At 42.6% G+C, this 19781-nt stretch overlaps 2 protein-coding genes across 3 annotated transcripts; both read left to right on the top strand.

Annotated features, from left to right (window-relative positions):
- The first annotated feature begins 8451 nt into the window (after window positions 1-8451).
- Rnase12 (ribonuclease A family member 12 (inactive)) lies at window positions 8452-9683 on the top strand. The gene is made up of 2 exons (XM_070040896.1): window positions 8452-8559; window positions 9012-9683. The coding sequence occupies exons 1-2, from the start codon at window positions 8526-8528 to the stop codon at window positions 9485-9487; spliced, it is 510 nt and encodes a 169-aa protein (XP_069896997.1). The 5' UTR covers window positions 8452-8525; the 3' UTR covers window positions 9488-9683.
- A 7726-nt stretch (window positions 9684-17409) lies between these two features.
- On the top strand, window positions 17410-18987 carry Rnase11 (ribonuclease A family member 11 (inactive)). 2 transcript variants are annotated; one of them, XM_070024740.1, is made up of 2 exons: window positions 17410-17499; window positions 18194-18987. In XM_070024740.1, exon 2 carries the CDS (start codon window positions 18216-18218, stop codon window positions 18801-18803), a length of 588 nt encoding a protein of 195 aa, XP_069880841.1. In that variant the 5' UTR covers window positions 17410-17499; window positions 18194-18215; the 3' UTR covers window positions 18804-18987. The 2 variants fall into 2 exon arrangements, with proteins under 2 accessions (XP_069880841.1, XP_069880842.1); XM_070024741.1 differs by lacking the exon at window positions 17410-17499 and adding an exon at window positions 17535-17623.
- Window positions 18988-19781: the final 794 nt, after the last annotated feature.

The following is a 19781-nucleotide window of genomic DNA, read 5'->3' as shown; positions in this document are numbered from 1 at the left end:
ATCATTGGATTGTGGTCTATGCAGCTTGCAGATGGAGGCTGGGGGCTACAACAGAATGAGTAAGTGAGAAGAACAAAATAATGAGGAAATAAGGAAAGGACAGTCAATCTTTGGCATTACAACCTTATAGGAAACAGAAAGGAAACCCATCCATAAGAAAGCCATCCAAATCCTCACTATTTAACCTAAAGTCAGACTCCGTAAGAAGATGGCCAAAACGATGGTCGCTTGGACTAAACTGCCTTTCTTCCCCTGGCATGCCTATGCCACATTCTGTTATAGTCCTCCTGTTTTTTATTTTCATTTTTTGCCAGTCCGGAGCTTGAACTCAGGCCTGGGCACTATCCCTGAACTTGTTTTGGTCAAGGCTTGCACTGTCTACCCCTTGAGTCACAGCACCACTTCCAGCTTTTTATGTGTACGTGGTATTGAAAAATAGAACCCAGGGCTTCATGCATGTTAGGCTAACACTCTACCAATGAAGCCACATTCCCAGTCCTGTCATCTTTCTATTTTAATAAACTTTTCTCTCATCTTAAAAAAGTCCTTATGCTATGGGCTGGGAAGGTGGCTTAGTGGTAGAGCGCTTGCCTTGCATGCCTGAGGCCCTGGGTTCCATTCCTCAGCACCACATAAGCAAAAAGAAAAAAGCCGGAAGTGGTGCTGTGGCTCAAGTGGTAGAGCGCTAGCCTTGAGCTGAAGAGCTGAGGGACAGCGCCCAGGCCCAGAGTTCAGGCCCCACGACTAGACCCCCCCAAAAAAGGTTTAAAAAAATTAAAAAATAAAAGATTTTTAAAAAATTAAAAAAAGTCCTTATGCTAAAATAAGACATCATTTTTTCTTTTGCAATTTCTAGAAATTGTCCGTTGAGGACTTAAAAAGATGTATTTTATTTTACAGTTTTTTTCTTTTTTTCTTAATATATATTTTTTATTACAAAGATACTGCACAGAGGGGTCACTGCATCTTGTATATACATTTTTCTAATTTGGGGAGGGGAAGGGAAATAACAAAATGCTGAACATATTGTAACAATGAGATGTACAAGACAGTATGTTGAAAACAAACTTTACAACTTTGTGGGGGTGGAGAGGGAGGAGTTGGGGTGTACCAAGGCCTGATGGGAAATGGACTCATTACCTTGCTCATGTAGCTTTGACCCAGGAAATGTGATATATATTATATATATTCACATATATACATATATACATACATATACATATGAATTCTATGCTTTCATCAGAAAGAATGACATTGCCTCATTTGTTAGGAAATGGAAAGACTTGGAAAAAATTATATTAAATGAAGTAAGCCAGGCCCAAAGAAACATAGGTCCCATGGTTTCCCTTATCTGCAATAACTAGTACATGTCTAGGACAAGGAGAAGAGGTCAAAAGCTATGTACATATGATATGATATAATATGATATGATATGATATGATATGATATGATATGTATGTATGTATGTATATGATATGTATCAGATTATATGACCATATAATCTGATGCTAAGCGAAATGAACCCCAAGATAGGGACACATCTTTGTTGCTGTTCTTTTTAATTTATTTATAATGTACTATGTGATTTTTGTTGTTGTTTCTTTGGATTTTCTTCCCCCATGGTACAACCCCTGTTGTCACTGTAAAAGATGTATTTTATACTGTTGTCGCGTAGCTCTCAGTTTTGCTCCAAACTAGTTAGCCAAGGTCCCACACTTGGAGCTGGGTGCGCTCCCTGTCCCACGAAGGTCCGCGGGGTGCGCTCCCTGTCCCACGAAGGTCCGCGGGTCTGTGGGTCTGTAGGGAGTGAGGACGAAGGAAGCCCCGCCCGCCCGGGTCCCTTAGGAATGAGCTTCTCAACAGGGACCTCCCCACCCCCACCCCACACTTAGTACAGGCATTGCTGGGTCCAACCTCCCACCTGTAACTCTGGGCACGTGGTCTGTAGGGTCTGGCCTGGCTGGGAAAACAAAACTTAAGCAGGGGATTTCCTGCCGGTGCTTGTGCCAGAAACTGCACCTTCTCAAAAGCTACGCGGCCTGATGCACACCCCAGTGCCACCCATGGACACCTTACTCACCATCTTCCCGCGAAGTGACTTGATAACGGGAACAGCAGTACGTGCCTTAATGAATTGCTTTTGTTTTCTTTCCGTGGTGTGCTCATTTCAAAGTCCCACTCCTCAAAGCCACCTGCTTCCATCTGTAATTCGCCTCCCCTAGTTGGTTTATTACTGGGCCCAAGCAGGTGCACAGCTTCGTTTCTGTTGTAACTTCCCTTTCTCAGACCACAGAAATGACTGTGCTAAGAGCAAGCAGCAGCAGAAACAGCCCAGTTGCTCAGTCCCCTTTTTGAAGAACATATAGATGTATATGGGGAAACTTTCAGTGTCACAGATATTGTCTGACTTGTCAGCCCTTCTTCCTTTCTTCCTGCCAAGTTGACTTCAGTCATGTGTCCTGACTTACCTACATGATCAAAGGCTAGAAGCCACAAGTACTTTGAACTCACTCCTAACAATGCTGTTGAGCCTGTAATTTCCCCAACTCTGCCCATGTTTGGAAAAACAGTAAAACAAACCAATTTTTAATCATTCTGTGTGTGTGTGTGTGTGTGTGTGTGTGTGTGTGTGTGTGTGTGTGTGTGTGTGTGTGTGTGTTGGGGGGCTTGAACTCTGGGCTCACTGTCTGTGAGCTATTCAGCTCAAGGCTACTGCTCTACTACTTGAGCCACAGTGCCACTTCTTGTTTTCTGGGAGTTAATTGGAGATAAAAGTTACATGGACTTTCCTGCCCAGGCTGGCTTTGAACCACGATCCTCAAATCTCAGCATCCTGAGTAGCTGGGATTACAGGTGTGAGTCACTGACACCCAGCTTGAATCATTCTTTAATCCTCTCTCAATGCAAGTATACTTCCTTCACAAATGATACTGGCTATATACCAGAATCGTTCCAGAATTCACACATTCCTCACCAACTCTACCACTACCACACTACTGCCACTGTTGCTGTCATTCTTTTTCCTTCTTTTTTTTCCCCTTATACCTGACTGGGTCTTTAACTCAGAGCCTCTCTCTCTCTCATTTGGCTTTTTTGATCAAAGTTGGCAGTCTACCACTTGAGCTACAGCTTCACATTCAGATTTTTTCTTGGTTAATCCCTCAAAATTATCTGCCTGGGCTTACTTTAAACCATGATCCTCAGATCTCAGCCTCCCTGAGTAGCCAGGATTACAGACACATAATCCATCACCACTTTCTCTTTCTTCCTTCCTTTCCTCTCCCTTTCTTCCTTCCTTCCCTCCCCCTTCCTCCCTCCCCCTTCTCTCTCTCTCTCTCTCTCTCTCTCTCTCTCTCCACTGAAATGCAAGTACCCAGGTTTTTATTTACAGCCATAGTTTCAGACTATGTTTTAGCATACAAGAAATAAATGGTTAATTAATTGTGTTCCTGATGTTTTAAATCCAAAAATCATTGAGTCTTGTATGATAGTGTCCATCCTGCGACCCTAGGGGAGATAGGCTTATGGAAGAATTGAGGGCTTATTATCAGAGGACTTTTGCTGAGTGAGAAATATTCCATCTTCCAGGGGAAAGACAGCTAGGTCACTTTGGAAAATACTTTCTGCATTTTTCCTTCTAGCCACATCATGGCTTTATACAAGTTTTGCAAGAGCTTTAGAAGGTATTCCCTACTGGGCAGGAAGGAAGGCTCTCAATTGGTGCTTAGGGGCTACAGAGAGTTAGTGTCATTGCCTTGTGCTCACTGCTCAGGGCTCTTACTACAGGACTGTAACTATCTCTTCTGGAATTGAGCAAACTCTCAACTAGGTGGTGTTTAGAGGGTTAGGCTACAGGTTCATTCTAGAAGAGAATGTAAGAGAACTGATTTAATACAAAGAGGAACAAACATTCTATTACCAGAGAGGAAGGGAAAACTGATGTTGGGGAAGGATCCATTATTATGCAGTACTGAGGACACTGCTGGCTTGTAGGGTGGTAGAGGGAGGAATTCAAGGAATAGGAGGTGAGAATCTACTGTCAGCTGTTTGACCAAGTGATTGCTGCAGGTTAAACTGGACTCTGCCCTCTTGTGGACAAAAGTAGTACTGTCATGGGTCTTTCTTTAACTGTCTTGGACCACTTGTACATGGCATCAGCCACTTCTGGCTGATACTCTGTGTGAATAAGGTAGGATGTAAAACCTACACAGAAGAAAGCTGTGTTATTTACCAAGGAAATTGTGTTCAAGCAACTAAGATGAACTACTTATTAAGGTAGATGGTATCTCATGGACAGGGAAGAACAGATCAAATAGTCAGTAGCAAAATTCCCTATGGGTCTCTAACAATAGAAGTGAGGAATCAGAAGCCCAATAATGAATGAATGGAAAGTCTTTCTATTTATAATAGCCAGGCTATGATGCTTATCAAGAAATGAATGATAGAGAGACTTTGAGATTTATACACAAGGGAGTTTTACTGAACCATGAAGAAGAATGAAATTATGCTATTTGTTGGGAAATGGATCATTATATTAAGACAAATATCAAATTTTCTTCCTTCTATTTGGAATCTAGATTTTTTTCAGGCATAAAAGTAGAAGGGAGCTATTTGTGAGGAGAATTAGCAGGAGAAGGGATGTGAGGGTAATGGGGCAGTGGATATGATCAAAGAACATTAAACACATGTGTAAGAATGTCATAATAAAATCCATTGGTGGGAAAATGAACCCTAAGATATGTATTTAAATGTTTTTTTTCTTTCATGCATTTGTTTCTAATGCATTTATAAGATTATTTCTTTGTTGCTTTGTATGTCCCTCCCCCACAGTATAACCCCTGCTTTTACTGTATTTGATGTCGGTATAATTTGTGGAGGGGAAGGGGAAAAATCAAGTCATTTAAATAAGGATACAAATGGACCCGTTGCAACAATGAGAAATACAAGTTTTCATGTCGAAAACGAACTTTACAACTTTGGGGGGGGAGGACTGGGTGGGGGGACGGGGAGAGTCTGGAAAGAGATGGGAAGGGTAAACAAAGGAGGAGGCTACAATGCTTGATAAGAAATGTACTCACTGTCTTGCCCATGTAATTGTAACCCCTCTGTACAGTATTTTCACAATAAAAAATAAAAATATATTTAAAAAATTTAAAAATGTACTCATTACCTTGCTCATGTGATTGTAACCCCTCTGTACAGTATTTTCACAATAAAAAACTTATTTTAAAAAAATCCATTGGTGTGGGTATGGGTGTGGGCATGCATGCATATATATGTGCATGTGTACTGCTACTCAGGCTTAAACTGATGGCCTCATACTTTTGCTTAACTTTTTCACTCAAGGCTGGTGCTATCCCACATGAGCTATACTGTCACTTCTGGCTTTCTTCAGCTTAATTGAAGATAAAAGTCTTTCTTTCCTGGGCTGATTTTAAACCTTAATCCTTAGATCTCAGCCTTCTGAGCAGCAAGGATTACAGGCATGAGACACCAGGGCCTGGCTGTTTAAAACATATCTGTTCTTTAGCGTTATAGCAATGTCTTGGGGTTGGGAGAATATCATCCTGAACTCTGGGCCTGCGTACTGTCCCTCAGCTCTTCAGCTCAAGGCTAGTGCTCTACCACTTGAGCCACAGCACCACTTCTGACTTTTTCTGCTTACATGGTGCTGAGGAATTGAACCCAGGGCCTCATGCATGCAAGAGGAGTACTCTACTACTGAGCCACCTTCCCAGCCCTCATCCATTTTTTTCTAAGGAAGTTCATCTGATTTTCAGGGCCAATGGAACTTGTCCAGAGTAGAGCAAAGTCTAGCAGTGGTAAGAAAGGTAGAAATGACCTGGGCGGGGGGGCTGGGGGGGGCACAGGTTGCTGAAAGGAAGGCTAGGTTAACAGTTCTGCTCCTCCAGATTCTGAGGGGACTGGTAAAGGCTCAGCATGAGAAACCAGATATGCTATGATCAAACAGTCTTGGAAGGGAAAGACTGGAGGGTGGTGGTCCTGCCTCACAGCCATTACAGAGGAATGCTTCTGGTGAATCTCCTCAATATGGTCTTTGTTGGTCTAATGCCTTATGGTAGGCAGTCTTTTCAGGAACACAAAAAAAGTTGCAAAAAAAGAAATGGCTTGGTTCCCCACACACTCCCCCAAAGAAGGAACAGGACCTCATGTGCATAGCCCAGGGCTGTAACTGCAAGACCAGGATGAGAGCCACTGACTCAGAACACACCTTGTCCCAGGCCAGGGACAGCCTGTTCTTGGTCACATGCAGGTCCCAGCCTGTCCATCTCACCTGAACAAGCTGACCAGAAGGGCAGTGGGGGAGAAGTTGGAAAGTTCCCAGGAACTTGCATCATCTTCACATGAATCCTTCAGGGATGAACTGGGGTCAACAGCAGCTCTGAGATTGCCAGTGGTGGTCAATGAACTCCCAGCGCAAGGACAAGGCACCTCATGTCTCCCCCCAGTACTCACTGCTCTGCATTAAAGGACTTCTTCCTTTGATCAATTTTCTAATTCCTTAGCTATTTCAAAGAAATACTTGTCCCACACTGCTAAGTCAGACTTCTCACTTTGGGTTTCTGGTACCCAGAAACAAGCTGGCTCCCTGTTTCCCATTGCTCATTCTCACTCTAGTCTGGGAGGTAGAGCCCCCTCCCTATGCCATCAGGATTCAAGAAACTCAAACTGGCAGCCAACAACTGTCACCTTGAAAATAGACCATGGGCACATTTAAACTAGTCTCAGTACTGTAGTGTGTAAAAGCAGAATGGAGTCAGCTCACACCTGTAATCACGGCTACTGAGGAGATTGATATCTGAGAATTATGGTTTGAAGCTAGCCAAGGTAGGAAAGTCCATGAGACTCCTCTCTCCAAAAGAGCCAGAAGTGGAGCTGTGGCTCAAGTGGTAGAGTGCTAGCTTTGAGTGACAAAGCTAAGGTGCAGCACCCAGGCTCTGAGTTCAAACCCCTAAAAACAAAACAAAACAAAAACCCAAACTCCAAACAACTACACATTCTCCTGCCAGCCCTCCTGGAACAATCCTTGTCTTCTGGGCCCTCCTTGTTGGAAACTTTGTAGTTACCACTGAAGATGAGCAACGGGATCCCAGGACTTGGGGGAGGAGGAGATAACATTGCTGAGGAAGATGAGGAAGAAAAGCAAATCCCATATCAGTGTAGCTAGCAAAAGGGACAGTGAATCAAGAGACCTTGCAAAGGGCCTGTGTTTATGGATGGCAGGAGCAGTGGATACACAAAGTGAGGTTAAGACTTTTTTCTCTTCTGCAAGGAAGGATTTTTAGAAAGTTTGTTACAACAATGTATCCTTGTGGTCAACATAATTAGAGAATAAAGAATGAAGCCAGTCAAACCCAGTCATTGACAGGAAGGTGGGGCAGGGCACAGGCAGACACAGTACCAAGGAGAAGCAGGAATAAGAAGCCAGGATAAATGGTTTGCTCCTTTTACTTTTCTGAAGCTAGATTAGAAAAATGTGTACATTGACTTGAGCAATTTTACTAAGCCCTTATGTGCTAATTTCCCATGTTGCTTCCCAAGTAGAGACTCACTTGAGGATCTTTTAATATCCCCCTAACTCAGATAGACCATACCCAAGTAAAGCAGAATTGTGTGTGTGTGTGTGTGTGTGTGTGTGTGTGTGTGTGTGTGTGTGTGTGTGTGTGATGATACTGGGGCTTTAACTCAGCCTTGGCACTGTCCCTTACTTAGCCTTTTAGCTCAAAGCTAGTCCTCTATCATTTGAGCCACAGCTCCACTGGTAGCTTTTTGGTGGTTAATTGGAGATAAGAGTCTCACATACTTTCCTGCCTGTGCACCATGATTTTCAGATCTCAGCCTCCTGAGTAGCTAGAATTATAGTCTTGAACCATTGGTGCCTGACTTAAAGAGGAACAACTAAAGGATTTAAAAAAAAAATGAACAAAATCCCCAGGTGTTTTTCAATATTTAGATGAGCTAATCATGTTGCCATGATTTTCAGAAGCCCACTATGGTGATGAATACCAATGCAAGAGGGAATGTTTTATCTTGGTCTAGACACTACATGTGAATGAAATTTGTTAAACCTGGAACTCACGGGGTTCCCCACTGAGACTTGGTGAGGCTCTTGTTACCTTATAATTTCACTTCTCTACCTTAACTTTTCTGCAACTTACCTCTTTGTGAATGAAATGAAAATAATAGTTCCTTCACAGTTCTATAGTAAAGACTGGTTAAAAATTTAGAAAATGAAAAATACTGTGGCAGGTGCACATCAGCACTTGATCATATGTTTTGAAGAGTCCGTGCTGTTTTTATGAGAACTCAGTTCAAACCTACCTTCTTCACTTCTCCCTCTGAAGCAACTCTCTTCCTTCTCAGTGGCATCTAAGCCCATTACCCACAGGTCCCTCCCTTTCTGCTCTTTCCGTCCTTCCCACATTCAATCAGCTTTCTATCAGTTGCTGTCAGGAAGCAGCCAGGCACAGGGGATTCTTTCACAGCTCCATGATCACAAGGTCATGCTACCTGTGAGAGCAACTGCAAATCCGGCAGGTGAGTGGAGCTCTAGAAGAGATTGGGGAAGATCAGGGAAAAACAGATGAGTATATTATACTAACTGCAGAACTGGGTGGGATTAGGGTTGAAAAAAATTGCAGGAACAGATGTTATTCCTCAATATAGATTAACTAATGTCTATGTGTCCAATTCTACATGAAGCATTTTGAAAGCTTTGGGAGAAACAGATCTGCTCACTAGCAAAGTGCTAGCGACAGAACAAACACAATGGAATCCAGGAGAGAAACACCAAACTCTAAGCACTGAAATAAGTCTGGAAAGGATTTTCTTAGAGAGCTGTACCTCCAGCTAGATCTTGTGAGGCAGACATGATTTTAATTAGCAGTGAAGAGGAAATGAAGCAGCCTGAAAAGACAGAGGAGCAGTCAGGGCTTGGAGGCAAAACATCTGACTATTCTCTGTGCCTTTCTGTTTCTCTTACTTTCTAGGAGTTAAAGGCAGAGATGTGAAGGGGATTTTACCTGTGATGGTGCTAATGGTGATCATTTTCTTGCTACTTCTGTTCTGGGAAAACGAGCTGAATGATAATGTTGTGATGACATCGTTAGAACACTTGAATGTAGACTACCCTCAGAATGGTGTTCCTCTAAGGTACTGCAACTATATGATCCTCCAGAGAGGAATAAGAGAACCTGACCACACATGCAAAAAGGAGCATGTCTTCATCCATGAGAGGCCTCAAAAGATCAATAGCATTTGTACTTCTCCCAAGAAAGTGCCTTGCCAAAACCATTCTACTGTATTATGCTTCCAGAGCCAGACAAGGCTCAAAATGACAGTCTGCCAGCTTATTGATGGCACCAGATACCCTGCCTGTAGGTACCATATTTCCCTCACAACAGGGTTTGTGCTCATCACATGTGATGGCTTTGGGCCAGTCAATTTCCAAGGATATATTGAATAATTTGAGATCGGTGCCTGAGTCTGAGACCTTCTCATCTCTGCCCAGCTGCTCTGGGACAAAGCTGAACCATGAACCAGCGGTAATGCTTTGAGTGAAATGAATGGTCAATTTATCCTTCCAGTATTGCTGAAGTGCAATCACTTTGTTTCAATAAAAAAAGAAAAAAAAACTTTACTGAATTAAACCATAAACTCTGTATGTGCTTTTATTTTTTTATCCTTGTCTTTGAGCCATGAGAGGAAAGCTGTGGAATTCAGATGAAATGAGGGAGAAAGACACTTCAGGGGAAAAACTTTAGGGAGATCATTAACCCCTTCTAGTAATCTAGATAAATACTAATTAAGTCAATGGTCTACGCTATTAAAAATGAATGCAAGGATTGAGGGGGGGGATGGAAGGGGAAGGATAGGAAGGGATGGGAAGGGGAAACAGAGAAGGCTTGATAAGAAATGTACTCATTATCTTGCCCATGTAATTGTAACCCCTCTGTACAGTATTTTCATAATTAAAAAAGGAAAAAATGCAAAAATCTTTGATAACATAAACACCTACATTTTGAAGACCCAATTTGACAGAGGAGTGAGTTGGGCAAGTTGTACTACCATAGTGTGAGATGGATCTTTTTATTTAAAATCCTAACTTCACTGGGTGCTGATGGTTCAGACCTGAAATCCAAGCTACTCAGGAGGCTGAGATACGAGGATCTTGTTTCAAAGCCAGCCTGGGCAGAAAGATCCTGTGAGATACTTGTCTCCAACTAGCCAGCAAAGAGCTAGAAGTGGAGGTATGGCTGAAGTGAGTACCAGCTTTGAGCAAAAAAAGCAAAGCAAGAATGTGAGGCCTTGATTTCTAGCTCCAGTACTAGCACAAAGAAGAAAAAAAACTTAACTTTATACACAAAGGATTGCATTAATTTTTAAAGTGTTGCATTACAATATTATTTCTCTTGATTATTGAGGTTTGGGCACACTCCTAAATTTTGTGCCTTGAGTAAGTGCCTAATCCTAGCCTGGGCTTAGATGTAGAAATCATTGGGGTCATCTCTTAGGGTCTTTATTTTTTTCCTTTCTTTCTTTTCTTGTGTTAGTACTGGGGCTTGAACTCAGGGCCTTGGCAACTTCATTCACTCAAGGCTAGCATTCAACCACTTGAGCCACAGCTCCACTTCTGGCTTATTGGTGTTTAATTGGAGATGAGAATCTCACACATTTTAGTGCCCAGGCTGGTTTTGACCGTTGATCCTCAGATCAGCTAATCAGCCTCCTGAGTAGCTAGGATTACACAAGTGAGCTACCTTCAGGTATTTTCTGAAAATGGAACACACACTCATATTGCACGTATTGTTCTGCAGCTCCTCTGTCCCTTGAAAAAAAGAGAAAGGGGATCTAAAGGAATCTGACTGATGAGAAAGCACTTTCCTTAAACTGGAGAGGATGTGGATTTTCCATGGAGGGATTGAGATACTCAATGAATTCAGTATTTCTCCTTTGTAAAACTCTGGAGGGAGTAGAGCAGACTTTGAAGAGATCACTGACTCCTTTCCTCTTTTAGTGCTTGCAACGCCCTAAGTCATTTAGTTACCTCATGTTCAGTGATGGGCCTAGTAACCTTGTAGCAGAGGAAAAACAAGACAAGGAGTGTCTTGTAACTGGAAATTTCAAATCCTGTATTTTGATCATTAGTTTCCTCATCTATAAAGTTAGAGGTCTTAACTAGATGATTTTGGAAGTTTGTTTCAACTCAATTACCCTACCACTTTTTTATTTTTAGGTAGTATAGAAACTAGTTTTGCTTAGTATTTCGAAATAGTAAGAAATAAGAGTTCTGGGACTGGGAAGGTGGCTCAGTGGTAGAGCGCTTGCCTTGCATGCCTGAGGCCCTGGGTTTGATTCCTCAGCAAGACATAAGCAGAAAAACCTGGAAGTGGTGATGTGGCTCAAGTGGTAGAGCGCTAGCCTTGAGCTGAAGAGCTCAGAGTCAGTGCCCAAGCCCAGAGTTCAGGCCCCACAACCAACAACAACAACAAAACAGTTCCTTGGCAAGTAAAGGCCAGCTTAGAAGATGACTGGTTCTTACCAGTAGCATTTCTTAGTGTGTATGACAGAAAAATCCTTACAAGCGAGTGAGCCAGAACTGTCATGAAGGGTCACCAGCTGCAGTGGAACCTTCTGTTCTGATCTCACTGAGAGACTTCAACTGCTGTGCTGACCATTTGGAGTTCATTCAAGGACATATCAATTGACCTATACCCATATCAATTGACCTATACCCATAAAGTTCATCGTTTAGAAGCACCAAGTTCTAATTGCCTGCTTAGGTTTAGGAGAAAGGAGAGTAACATTCATAGCTATTTTCTTTGTTTTATTATGTGTGTGTGCATGCACACACTCATACACGTGCACACTCACACACAAGCATATGTGTGCGTGAACCAGTACTGGGGCTTGAACTCAGGAATCGGGTACTGTTCTTTAGCTTTTTCTTTTTATAAATTTTATTCTATTGTAAAGATGTTGTACAGAGGGGTTACAGTTACATGAGTAAGGTAATGAGTACATTTCTTGTTGAGCATTGTTACTCCCTCCTTTGTTTTTCTCCTACTATCCCTTCCCTCCCCCACTTCCCTAACTCCTCCCCAACCTCGAAGTTGTGAAGTTCATTTGAGTATCATAGTTATAATGGTCATCCTGTGTCCTTGTTTCCACATTTTTTTATTCTCTTTCCCCTCCCTAAATTAGATAAATGTTTATACAAGATGCAAGTTACCAAAATCAAATGTAATGATAGCAGGGGATATACCATAGGGGGAAGAGCATACAAAAGAAACAAAAAAAATCGCATAGTGCATTAACAACAACAACAACAACAAAGAAAAACCTCTTGTGTCCATATCTTGGGGTTCATTTTGTGTGTGTGTGTGTGTCCGGTCGTGGGGCCTGAACTCTGGGCCTGGGCACTGTCCCTCAGCTCTTCAGCTCAAGGCTAGAGCTCTACCACTTGAGTCACAGCACCACTTCCGGCTTTTTTCTTTTTGCTTATGTGGTGCTGAGGAATCGAACCCAGGGCCTCAGGCATGCAAGGCAAGTGCCCTACCACTGAGCCACCTTCCCAGTGCCTCACTTAGCATAATCTTATATGGTAATATGTACACAGCTTTTGAGCTTTTCTGTTAGCTTTTTTTATTTAAGACTGGCACTGTACCACTTGAGTCACATCTTCATCTTCACATTGGCTTTTTGGTGGTTAATTGAATTGGGGATAAGAAGCTGACAAACTTTTCTTACCTGAGCTAGCTTGAAACCCTCATCATCAGATCTCACCTGAGGTACTAGGATTAAAGCCATTAGCCACTGGCCACTGGCTCAGTCACAACCTTGTGAATAGGCAAAACTCACCTCTCTCCATGCTTCTTTCACTTAGAATGGCCCTTGTTCATTTGAGTTACCTTATTCATTTCTCTGTGGGAATCCTATTGTCATTGTGGTCCTCTGGACTTTGAATGTCACCAACTGAGCAAACTCTTCAGTATTGAACAGAAAGTGCACAAGCACAGGTGGTCCTTAGTATGTGACTGTCCCAGTGACATAATTTACTAGGTAACACTTTGAAATAGGTAAAAAGTGTTCTTTAGGCCCTTCTTTGTATTTCCTAAGCTCTGACCCCTTTTCTTGCCCCATCCCTAGGCTTTATTGACCTTTCTTTCCTTCTCAGCATCTTCTCCTCCTTTCTTCTTCCTCAAACACATTTGCAGATAAATGCATTTCGATTAAAATGCAAGTAAAACTGGGCACTGGTGGCTTACACCTATAATCCTAACTACTTAAGAAGCTGATATCTGAGGACCACAGTTTAAATCCAGCCTAGGCAGAAAAGTCTGAGTGTCTTATACCTAATTGGCCACAAGAAGCAGGAGATGAAGCTTTGGCTCAAGTGGTAGAGCTCCAGCCTTGAAGGAGAAAGCCAAATGAAAGTGCAAGGCCCTGAGTACAAGGCCTGATACTAGACCAAAAAACAAACAAAAAATGCAAGTAACTGACCAATCTGATAGACTCTATCCTTACAGTATTTTCATTCACTAGGAATCCAAATCCAATTCAAATGAATGATTATATTTTAAACATTTGTAGTTGAAGGGCTTATGGGCACCTATCAAATGAAACACAAACTTCCAGACAGCTGTGAATTCTGCCCACTTGAAAAATATCTTTTAGAAAGCCTAAGAGTCTGCACTGTGTTTCCCCCTCTAATCCTTCTGCTTCCGATGACCACTTCATCACTAATGTAAAGGCATGTAGAAATTTAGGAAACAAAACTATTTACAAATTACCCTTTCTCCCTTTGATGTTACACCAAGACTTTGCTCAAGGCACTATTTCTTGGAATACACGAACACCACCTCTTAATTTATTTAGTCCTGAGGCTTGAACTCAGGGCCTGGGCACTGTCCCTGAGCTTCTTTTGCTCAAGGCACTTGAGCCACATTGCCACTTCTGGCTTTTTCTGTTTATGTGGTACTGAGGAATCAAACCTAGGGCTTCATTCAGGCTAGGCAATCTTTCTACCACTAAGCCACATTCCCAGCACATTCCACCTAATTTTTTTATGTCAAAACAATGCAATTTTTTTTTTTTTTTGGTCGGTCGTGGGGCTTGAACTCTGGGCTTGGGCGCTGTCCCTCTGCTCTTCAGCTCAAGGCGAGCGCTCTACCACTTGAGCTACAGCGCCACTTCCGGTTTTCTGGTGGTTTATTGGAGATAGGAGTCTCTCCTGCCCGGGCTGGCTTTGAACCACGATCCTCAGATCTCAGCCTCCTGAGTAGCTAGGATTACAGGCGTGAGCCACCAGCGCCCGGCAACAATGCAAAATTTAATCCCATTGACTATGTATATTCAGAACAAGAGATAATTTACAAACAAATATCCTTAATCCACTAAATTCTTAATAACCTATTATTAATATATCAACAAACTATTATTGCTTACATAGTCTTGAGGCTAAGTCTTTGTGCTAATTTTACATATAAGATATTTAATTTTGTATTGTTATTATAAAGGTGATGTACAGAAGGGTTACAGGTAAATGTATTCTTTACCTGTAAAGAGTAAAGGGGCAATGTCACCCTTCCCTCATTCCCTCCCAATTTTTCCCTCTTGTCCCCACCTACAAGTTGTATAGTTGATTTTCAACATAGTGTCTAGTGAGTGCCACTGCTGCATTTATTCATCCTTTGTCCTTCCACCTTTTTTTTTTTTTTGTCAGTCATGGGACTTGAACTCTGGGCTTGGGTGCTGTCCCAGGGTTCTTCAGCTCAAGGCGAGCACTCTACTGCTTGCCTGAGCACAGTGCCACTTCCGGTTTTCTAGTGGTTTATTGGAGATAAGAGTCTCATGGAGGGCTGGGAAGGTGGCTCAGTGGTAAAGCACTTGCCTTGCATGCATGAGGCCCTCAATTTGATTCCTCAGCACCATATAAGAAAAAAGCCGGAAGTGGCACTGTGGCTCAAATGGTAGAGCACTAGCCTTGAGCTGAAGAGCTGAGGGCCAGCGCCCAGGCCCAGAGTTCAGGCCCCACTATCAGACCCTTCCCCCACTCCAAAAAAAGAGTCTCCCGGGCGCTGGTGGCTCACGCCTGTAATCCTAGCTACTCAGGAGGCTGAGATCTGAGGATCGCGGTTCAAAGCCAGCCCGGGCAGGAGAGACCGTGAGACCGTGAGACTCCTATCTCCAATAAACCACCAGAAAACCGGAAGTGGCGCTGTAGCTCAAGTGGTAGAGCGCTTACCTTGAGCTGAAGAGCTGAGGGACAGCGCCCAGGCCCAGAGTTCAAGCCCCACGACCGACAAAAAAAAAAAAAAAAGAGTCTCATGGACTTTCCTGCCCGGGCTGGCTTTGAATCGTGATCCTCAGATCTCAGCCTCCTGAGTAGCTAGGATTACAGGCGTGAGCCAACAGTGCCCAGCTGCCCATTTCTATGCTCCCCATTACCCTCCCAAAGACAGATAAATGAACACAGAAGACAAAAAGAAAAGAAAATGAAAACAACAACAAAGAAAAAAACCTCTTGTTTCTGTTTCCTGGAGTTCATTTTGATTGTAAGACATTTTAAAATCATAGTTAACAAAGTAGTTCATGTGTACTTATAAGTAACTTATGAAGTGAGGGCTGTTGGATGTGCTGCCTGTAATCCTAGCTGCTCAGGAAACTGAGATCTGAGGAGGACAGTTTGAAGTTAGCCTGAGCAGGCAAATTCATGAGACTCTTATCTCCAATTAGTCAGCAAAAAGCTAAAAATGGAGGTGTGGATTAAGTGATAGAGCACTAGCTTTGAGCAAAAAGACAAACCACAGAGCAAGGTCCTGAGTTCAAGCTCCAGTACACATGCATATGCATGTGCGCGCGCGCACACACACACACACACACACACACACGTGCACACACACAGATCAATTGGGCTACATGGTGAATTCTGTCTAAAGTAAAAATAAAATGAATAATAGGAGATTCAGAAAAATGAGAAATCAATTTGGTAAACTTAAATGGTGAGAAAATCTGTCCAAGTGAGAAGGGATCTGAACTCAGCTTTGAAGGACTTCAAGAGACAAAAAAGAAAGGCACATAAAGGGAGAGATGGCATAAAGCATATCAGAAGAAAAAATAAAGGATCACTTGGATTGACCAGAGCAGGTTCCTATAGCCAAATATTGACAAACTGTGAAAACTTAATTGGGATGAGAGTAGGTAGAGAGCCTTAACTGTGAGATCAGATTAGACTTCCTCTTTCAGGCAATCAGAAATATCTCACAAATTCTAGCCAGTCACCTGTGATAGTTCACATCTGTAATCCTAGCTATTCAGGAGGAGGCTGAGATCTGTGGATTAGAGTTTGAAGCCAACAGGGCAGGAAAGTTCAATTAACCACCAAAAATCAGAAGTGGAGCTGTGGTTCAGGTGGTAAAGCACCATCCATGAGCAAAAATGATAAAAGGCAGAGTCCAGGCCCTGAGTCAAACCCTAGTACTGGTGTGTGCATGCACATGCATACATATACACACACGATAATAAATTCTGAGATAATGCCATTATACATGGTTCTTTGAAGGAATTGGAGAGACAAGAACTAGAAAAAGTAAGGGTGATATTGGAGGAGACACTGCATAAGAGAAGGAAGCTTTTACAGTTAGGGGAGGGAAAAGAAGTAACAAAATCATCCTAGAATCATCATGGTAAATAATCATCTTTTGGGGATTCTCATAAACTTAAAATAAAAATTTTCTGTTAGACAAGCCAGTTAGGCTGGCAACAAATATTGTTGAGAAACTAGTATGTATAGTTCTTTTTTTTGTCAGTCATGGGGCCTGAACTCTGGGCCTGGGAGCTGTCCCTCAACTCTTCATCTCAAGGCTAGCACTCTACCACTTGAGCCAAAGCACCACTTCCAGCCTTTTCTGCTTATTTGATGTTGATGAATCGAACCCAGGGTCTCATGTATACAAGGCAAGCACTCTACCACTGAGCCACCTTCCCAGCCCTAGTATGTACAGTTCTGTGATAATGTGAACAGTAATTATAAGAAACTGTTCCAGCTCAAGGATTTGGTCAGCCTCATAAAGAATGGAGTGGAAGACTGATATGTGCCAACTAATTAAAGTAAAGAAAATAATTCTGTAAAATGACACTCAACAACATAATCTGTACTGTAGAGTTTCAGAAAAGAAAAGGTATCTCTTAGATTTATATAGAAATCAAAAAGGTTTCACAGAAGAGGAAGCAGAGTACTTCCTGGGTCACTGAGATTCTGACTACCAGATGGACACTCTGTCCAGTTCTCCATGTTCAGTCTAGGCTCCCATTGTCTCCTACGTCACCCTCATTCAAATCTCTCTGCCCTTCTCTTGCCCCTCCTTCACTTAGTTCCAACCAATAACAGAAACTCCTAGAATATCAGCAGTTTCACTTCTAACCCTGCTACCAGCTGGAATCCTTCACTACAAGATCCATCTGCCAAGGGACCTGGTAAAGACACAGATCTTATGATTGAGAATAGGGGAAAAGAAATGAGAGATGAGGAAATGTCATTATGTGTTTATTTGTTCCACCTTCCAGGAACTGTGTGGGGCTGTAGGAGACAGAAGAAGTGGTAAGGGATATGTAGGGTCAGATGATAGAGGCTCTTCTGGGAGACTATTGACCCCACTAATAAGAGTGTAATCCTAGTTAACCAAGATCACAGTTCAAAGCTAGCCAGAGCAGACAAATCTGGTAAACTCTATCTCCAATAAACCAGCCAAAAGCTGGAAGTGGAGCTGTAGCTCAAGTGGTAGAGCACCAGCCTTCAATAAAAAAGCCAAGTGGGAATATAAGATCTTGAGTTCAAATCCCAGTACTGGCACATAAAAAAGGGAGGAAGGGAGAGAAAAATGAAATAAATACTTGCTTCCAGCACTTTTTACTTATCTCAGTTTCTTTTTTGAGATGACTAGACTGAAGTTAAGTGACGTGGAGTGAATTGTTTATAAGAGGAGAAGCAGGGATTTTAACATGGACAGTCAGACCCACAGTGGACTGTCCTTCTCCTGTATCATCCTTCCATGAACATACATAGTTGTTTTACATCTAGACTGACTCATGGGAATAATTGGCATAAGGAAAAGAAAACTGTCTCCTAACTGTTCCTGTTTTTATCTTTATCCTTTTATCTTTACTGCAGAAGAGACTGCAGTGTATCCAAGATGGAGACCTTTGTTCTGCTGCTGCTTGGCCTGGGGCTGGTTCTTACAGGAGCTTCTGGAAACATATTGGAGATAATGAAGGAAGAATTTGCAAAGGAAGAAATTCAATCTTCTGTGGCAAAAAGTGGCCATTTGGAACAGACTGTTGAGGTATTAATGAACTTCACCCTGTTCGATCAAAATACCAGCATGTCCAAGGTTTTTCCTTCCTCACTACTGACATTCAGAAGATCGCATTTTAGCACCCCCAAGGGAAACATTCTGGGTAACCATCAAGAGTGTTGCAACATAACAGTCTGGAGGAAACTTTTAGAAGCTAATAGGTCCTGCAGATTGAGAAATAACTTTATCCCTGGCACCATGGAAGTGACCCACCATGGCCACACGGCCCCTGGATGCGAGTGTGGACAGAACCCCATCATGAACATCTGGGAGAGCCCAGAAGTGGAGAATACTATGTGCCAGCTCTCAACGGGCAGACAGTCCAACAGGTGCCAATACCACAGAGTTACCTCGCTAAAGAAGATGTTCACGGTGCTGACAGGTCATTCTCTGATGAGCTGGTTAGTTAGTGGCTCTAAACTGTAAATGTTCCAGTACTTTGAGACTTGGGTCTGTATGAAGGACATGCTCATGCTCATCATTGCTCCTTTCTTTCTATGATTCATCCCCACCCCTAGGTACTCTAGAAAACCCCATTAAGTATATTAACTGGAAGATTGGAAAAAAAAAACCTCAAATGGAATTATTCCATTAAAAAATTTGTAACTGATCCCATAATGTGGATGCATTTTTCACTTTTCTCTGTCTGTCTGTCTGTCTCTTTTTCAAACACACACACACACACACACACACACACATCCCTGAACCAAACTGAATTCCATCCTAGCTCCACTATAAAGCCAAAAAGCTGAGTTAATCTAACTGAACAAAATTAAAGACAGAAAGTCTGAATTAATATAGCTAACAAACTTTAATTGTACTGCTAATGAGAAAGGTAGTGAATGAGGGTGGAAGAAACTGCTGCTCTTCTGTGTGTCACTGTCCACCCATGTGGGAGTTGCCTGTCCTCTAGGCCCTGCAAGAGGCTAAAAGACCCTTTGATTTAGCTGCTACCCTTAGTGCCTACAGCTCAAGGGCCTGTAGTGTACATCCTTCCCCCATAGATGGGTGTATAGGCTGCTATAAAGAGAAAAAATAAAATTCTTGTTTTTGTTGTTGTTGTTGGTGGTGGTGGTGGTGGTTGTGGGGCTTGAGCTCTGGGCCAGGGTGCTGTTCCTGAGCTCTTCAGCTCAAGGTGAGTACTCTACCACCTGAGCCACAGTGCCACTTTTGGTTTTCTGATGGTTTATTGGAGATAAGAGTCTCACGAGGGGCTGGGAAGGTGGCTCAGTGGTAGAGCGCTTGCCTTGCATGCTCGAGGCCCTGGGTTCGATTCCTCAGCCCCACATAAGCAAAAAGAAAAAAGCCGGAAGTGGTGCTGTGGCTCAAGTGGTAGAGTGCTAGCCTTGAGCTGAAGAGCTGAGGGACAGCGCCCAGGCCCAGAGTTCAGGCCCCACGACCGGA

The sequence above is a fragment of the Dipodomys merriami genome, unplaced genomic scaffold, assembly GCF_024711535.1.
Source record: "Dipodomys merriami isolate MVZ:Mamm:240054 unplaced genomic scaffold, mDipMer1.0.p SCAF_1, whole genome shotgun sequence".
Taxonomy (NCBI): Eukaryota; Metazoa; Chordata; class Mammalia; order Rodentia; family Heteromyidae; genus Dipodomys; species Dipodomys merriami.
This window is presented reverse-complemented; position numbering and strand designations above follow the sequence as displayed.

Coding starts and splice junctions, on each gene's coding strand:
- Rnase12 (XM_070040896.1), top strand. CDS start 8,526: ATGCTACCTGTGAGAGCAACTGCAAATCCGGCAG. Junction 8,560..9,011: donor AGCAACTGCAAATCCGGCAG/GTGAGTGGAGCT, acceptor CTTACTTTCTAG/GAGTTAAAGGCAGAGATGTG.
- Rnase11 (XM_070024740.1), top strand. CDS start 18,216: ATGGAGACCTTTGTTCTGCTGCTGCTTGGCCTGGGGCTGGTTCTTACA.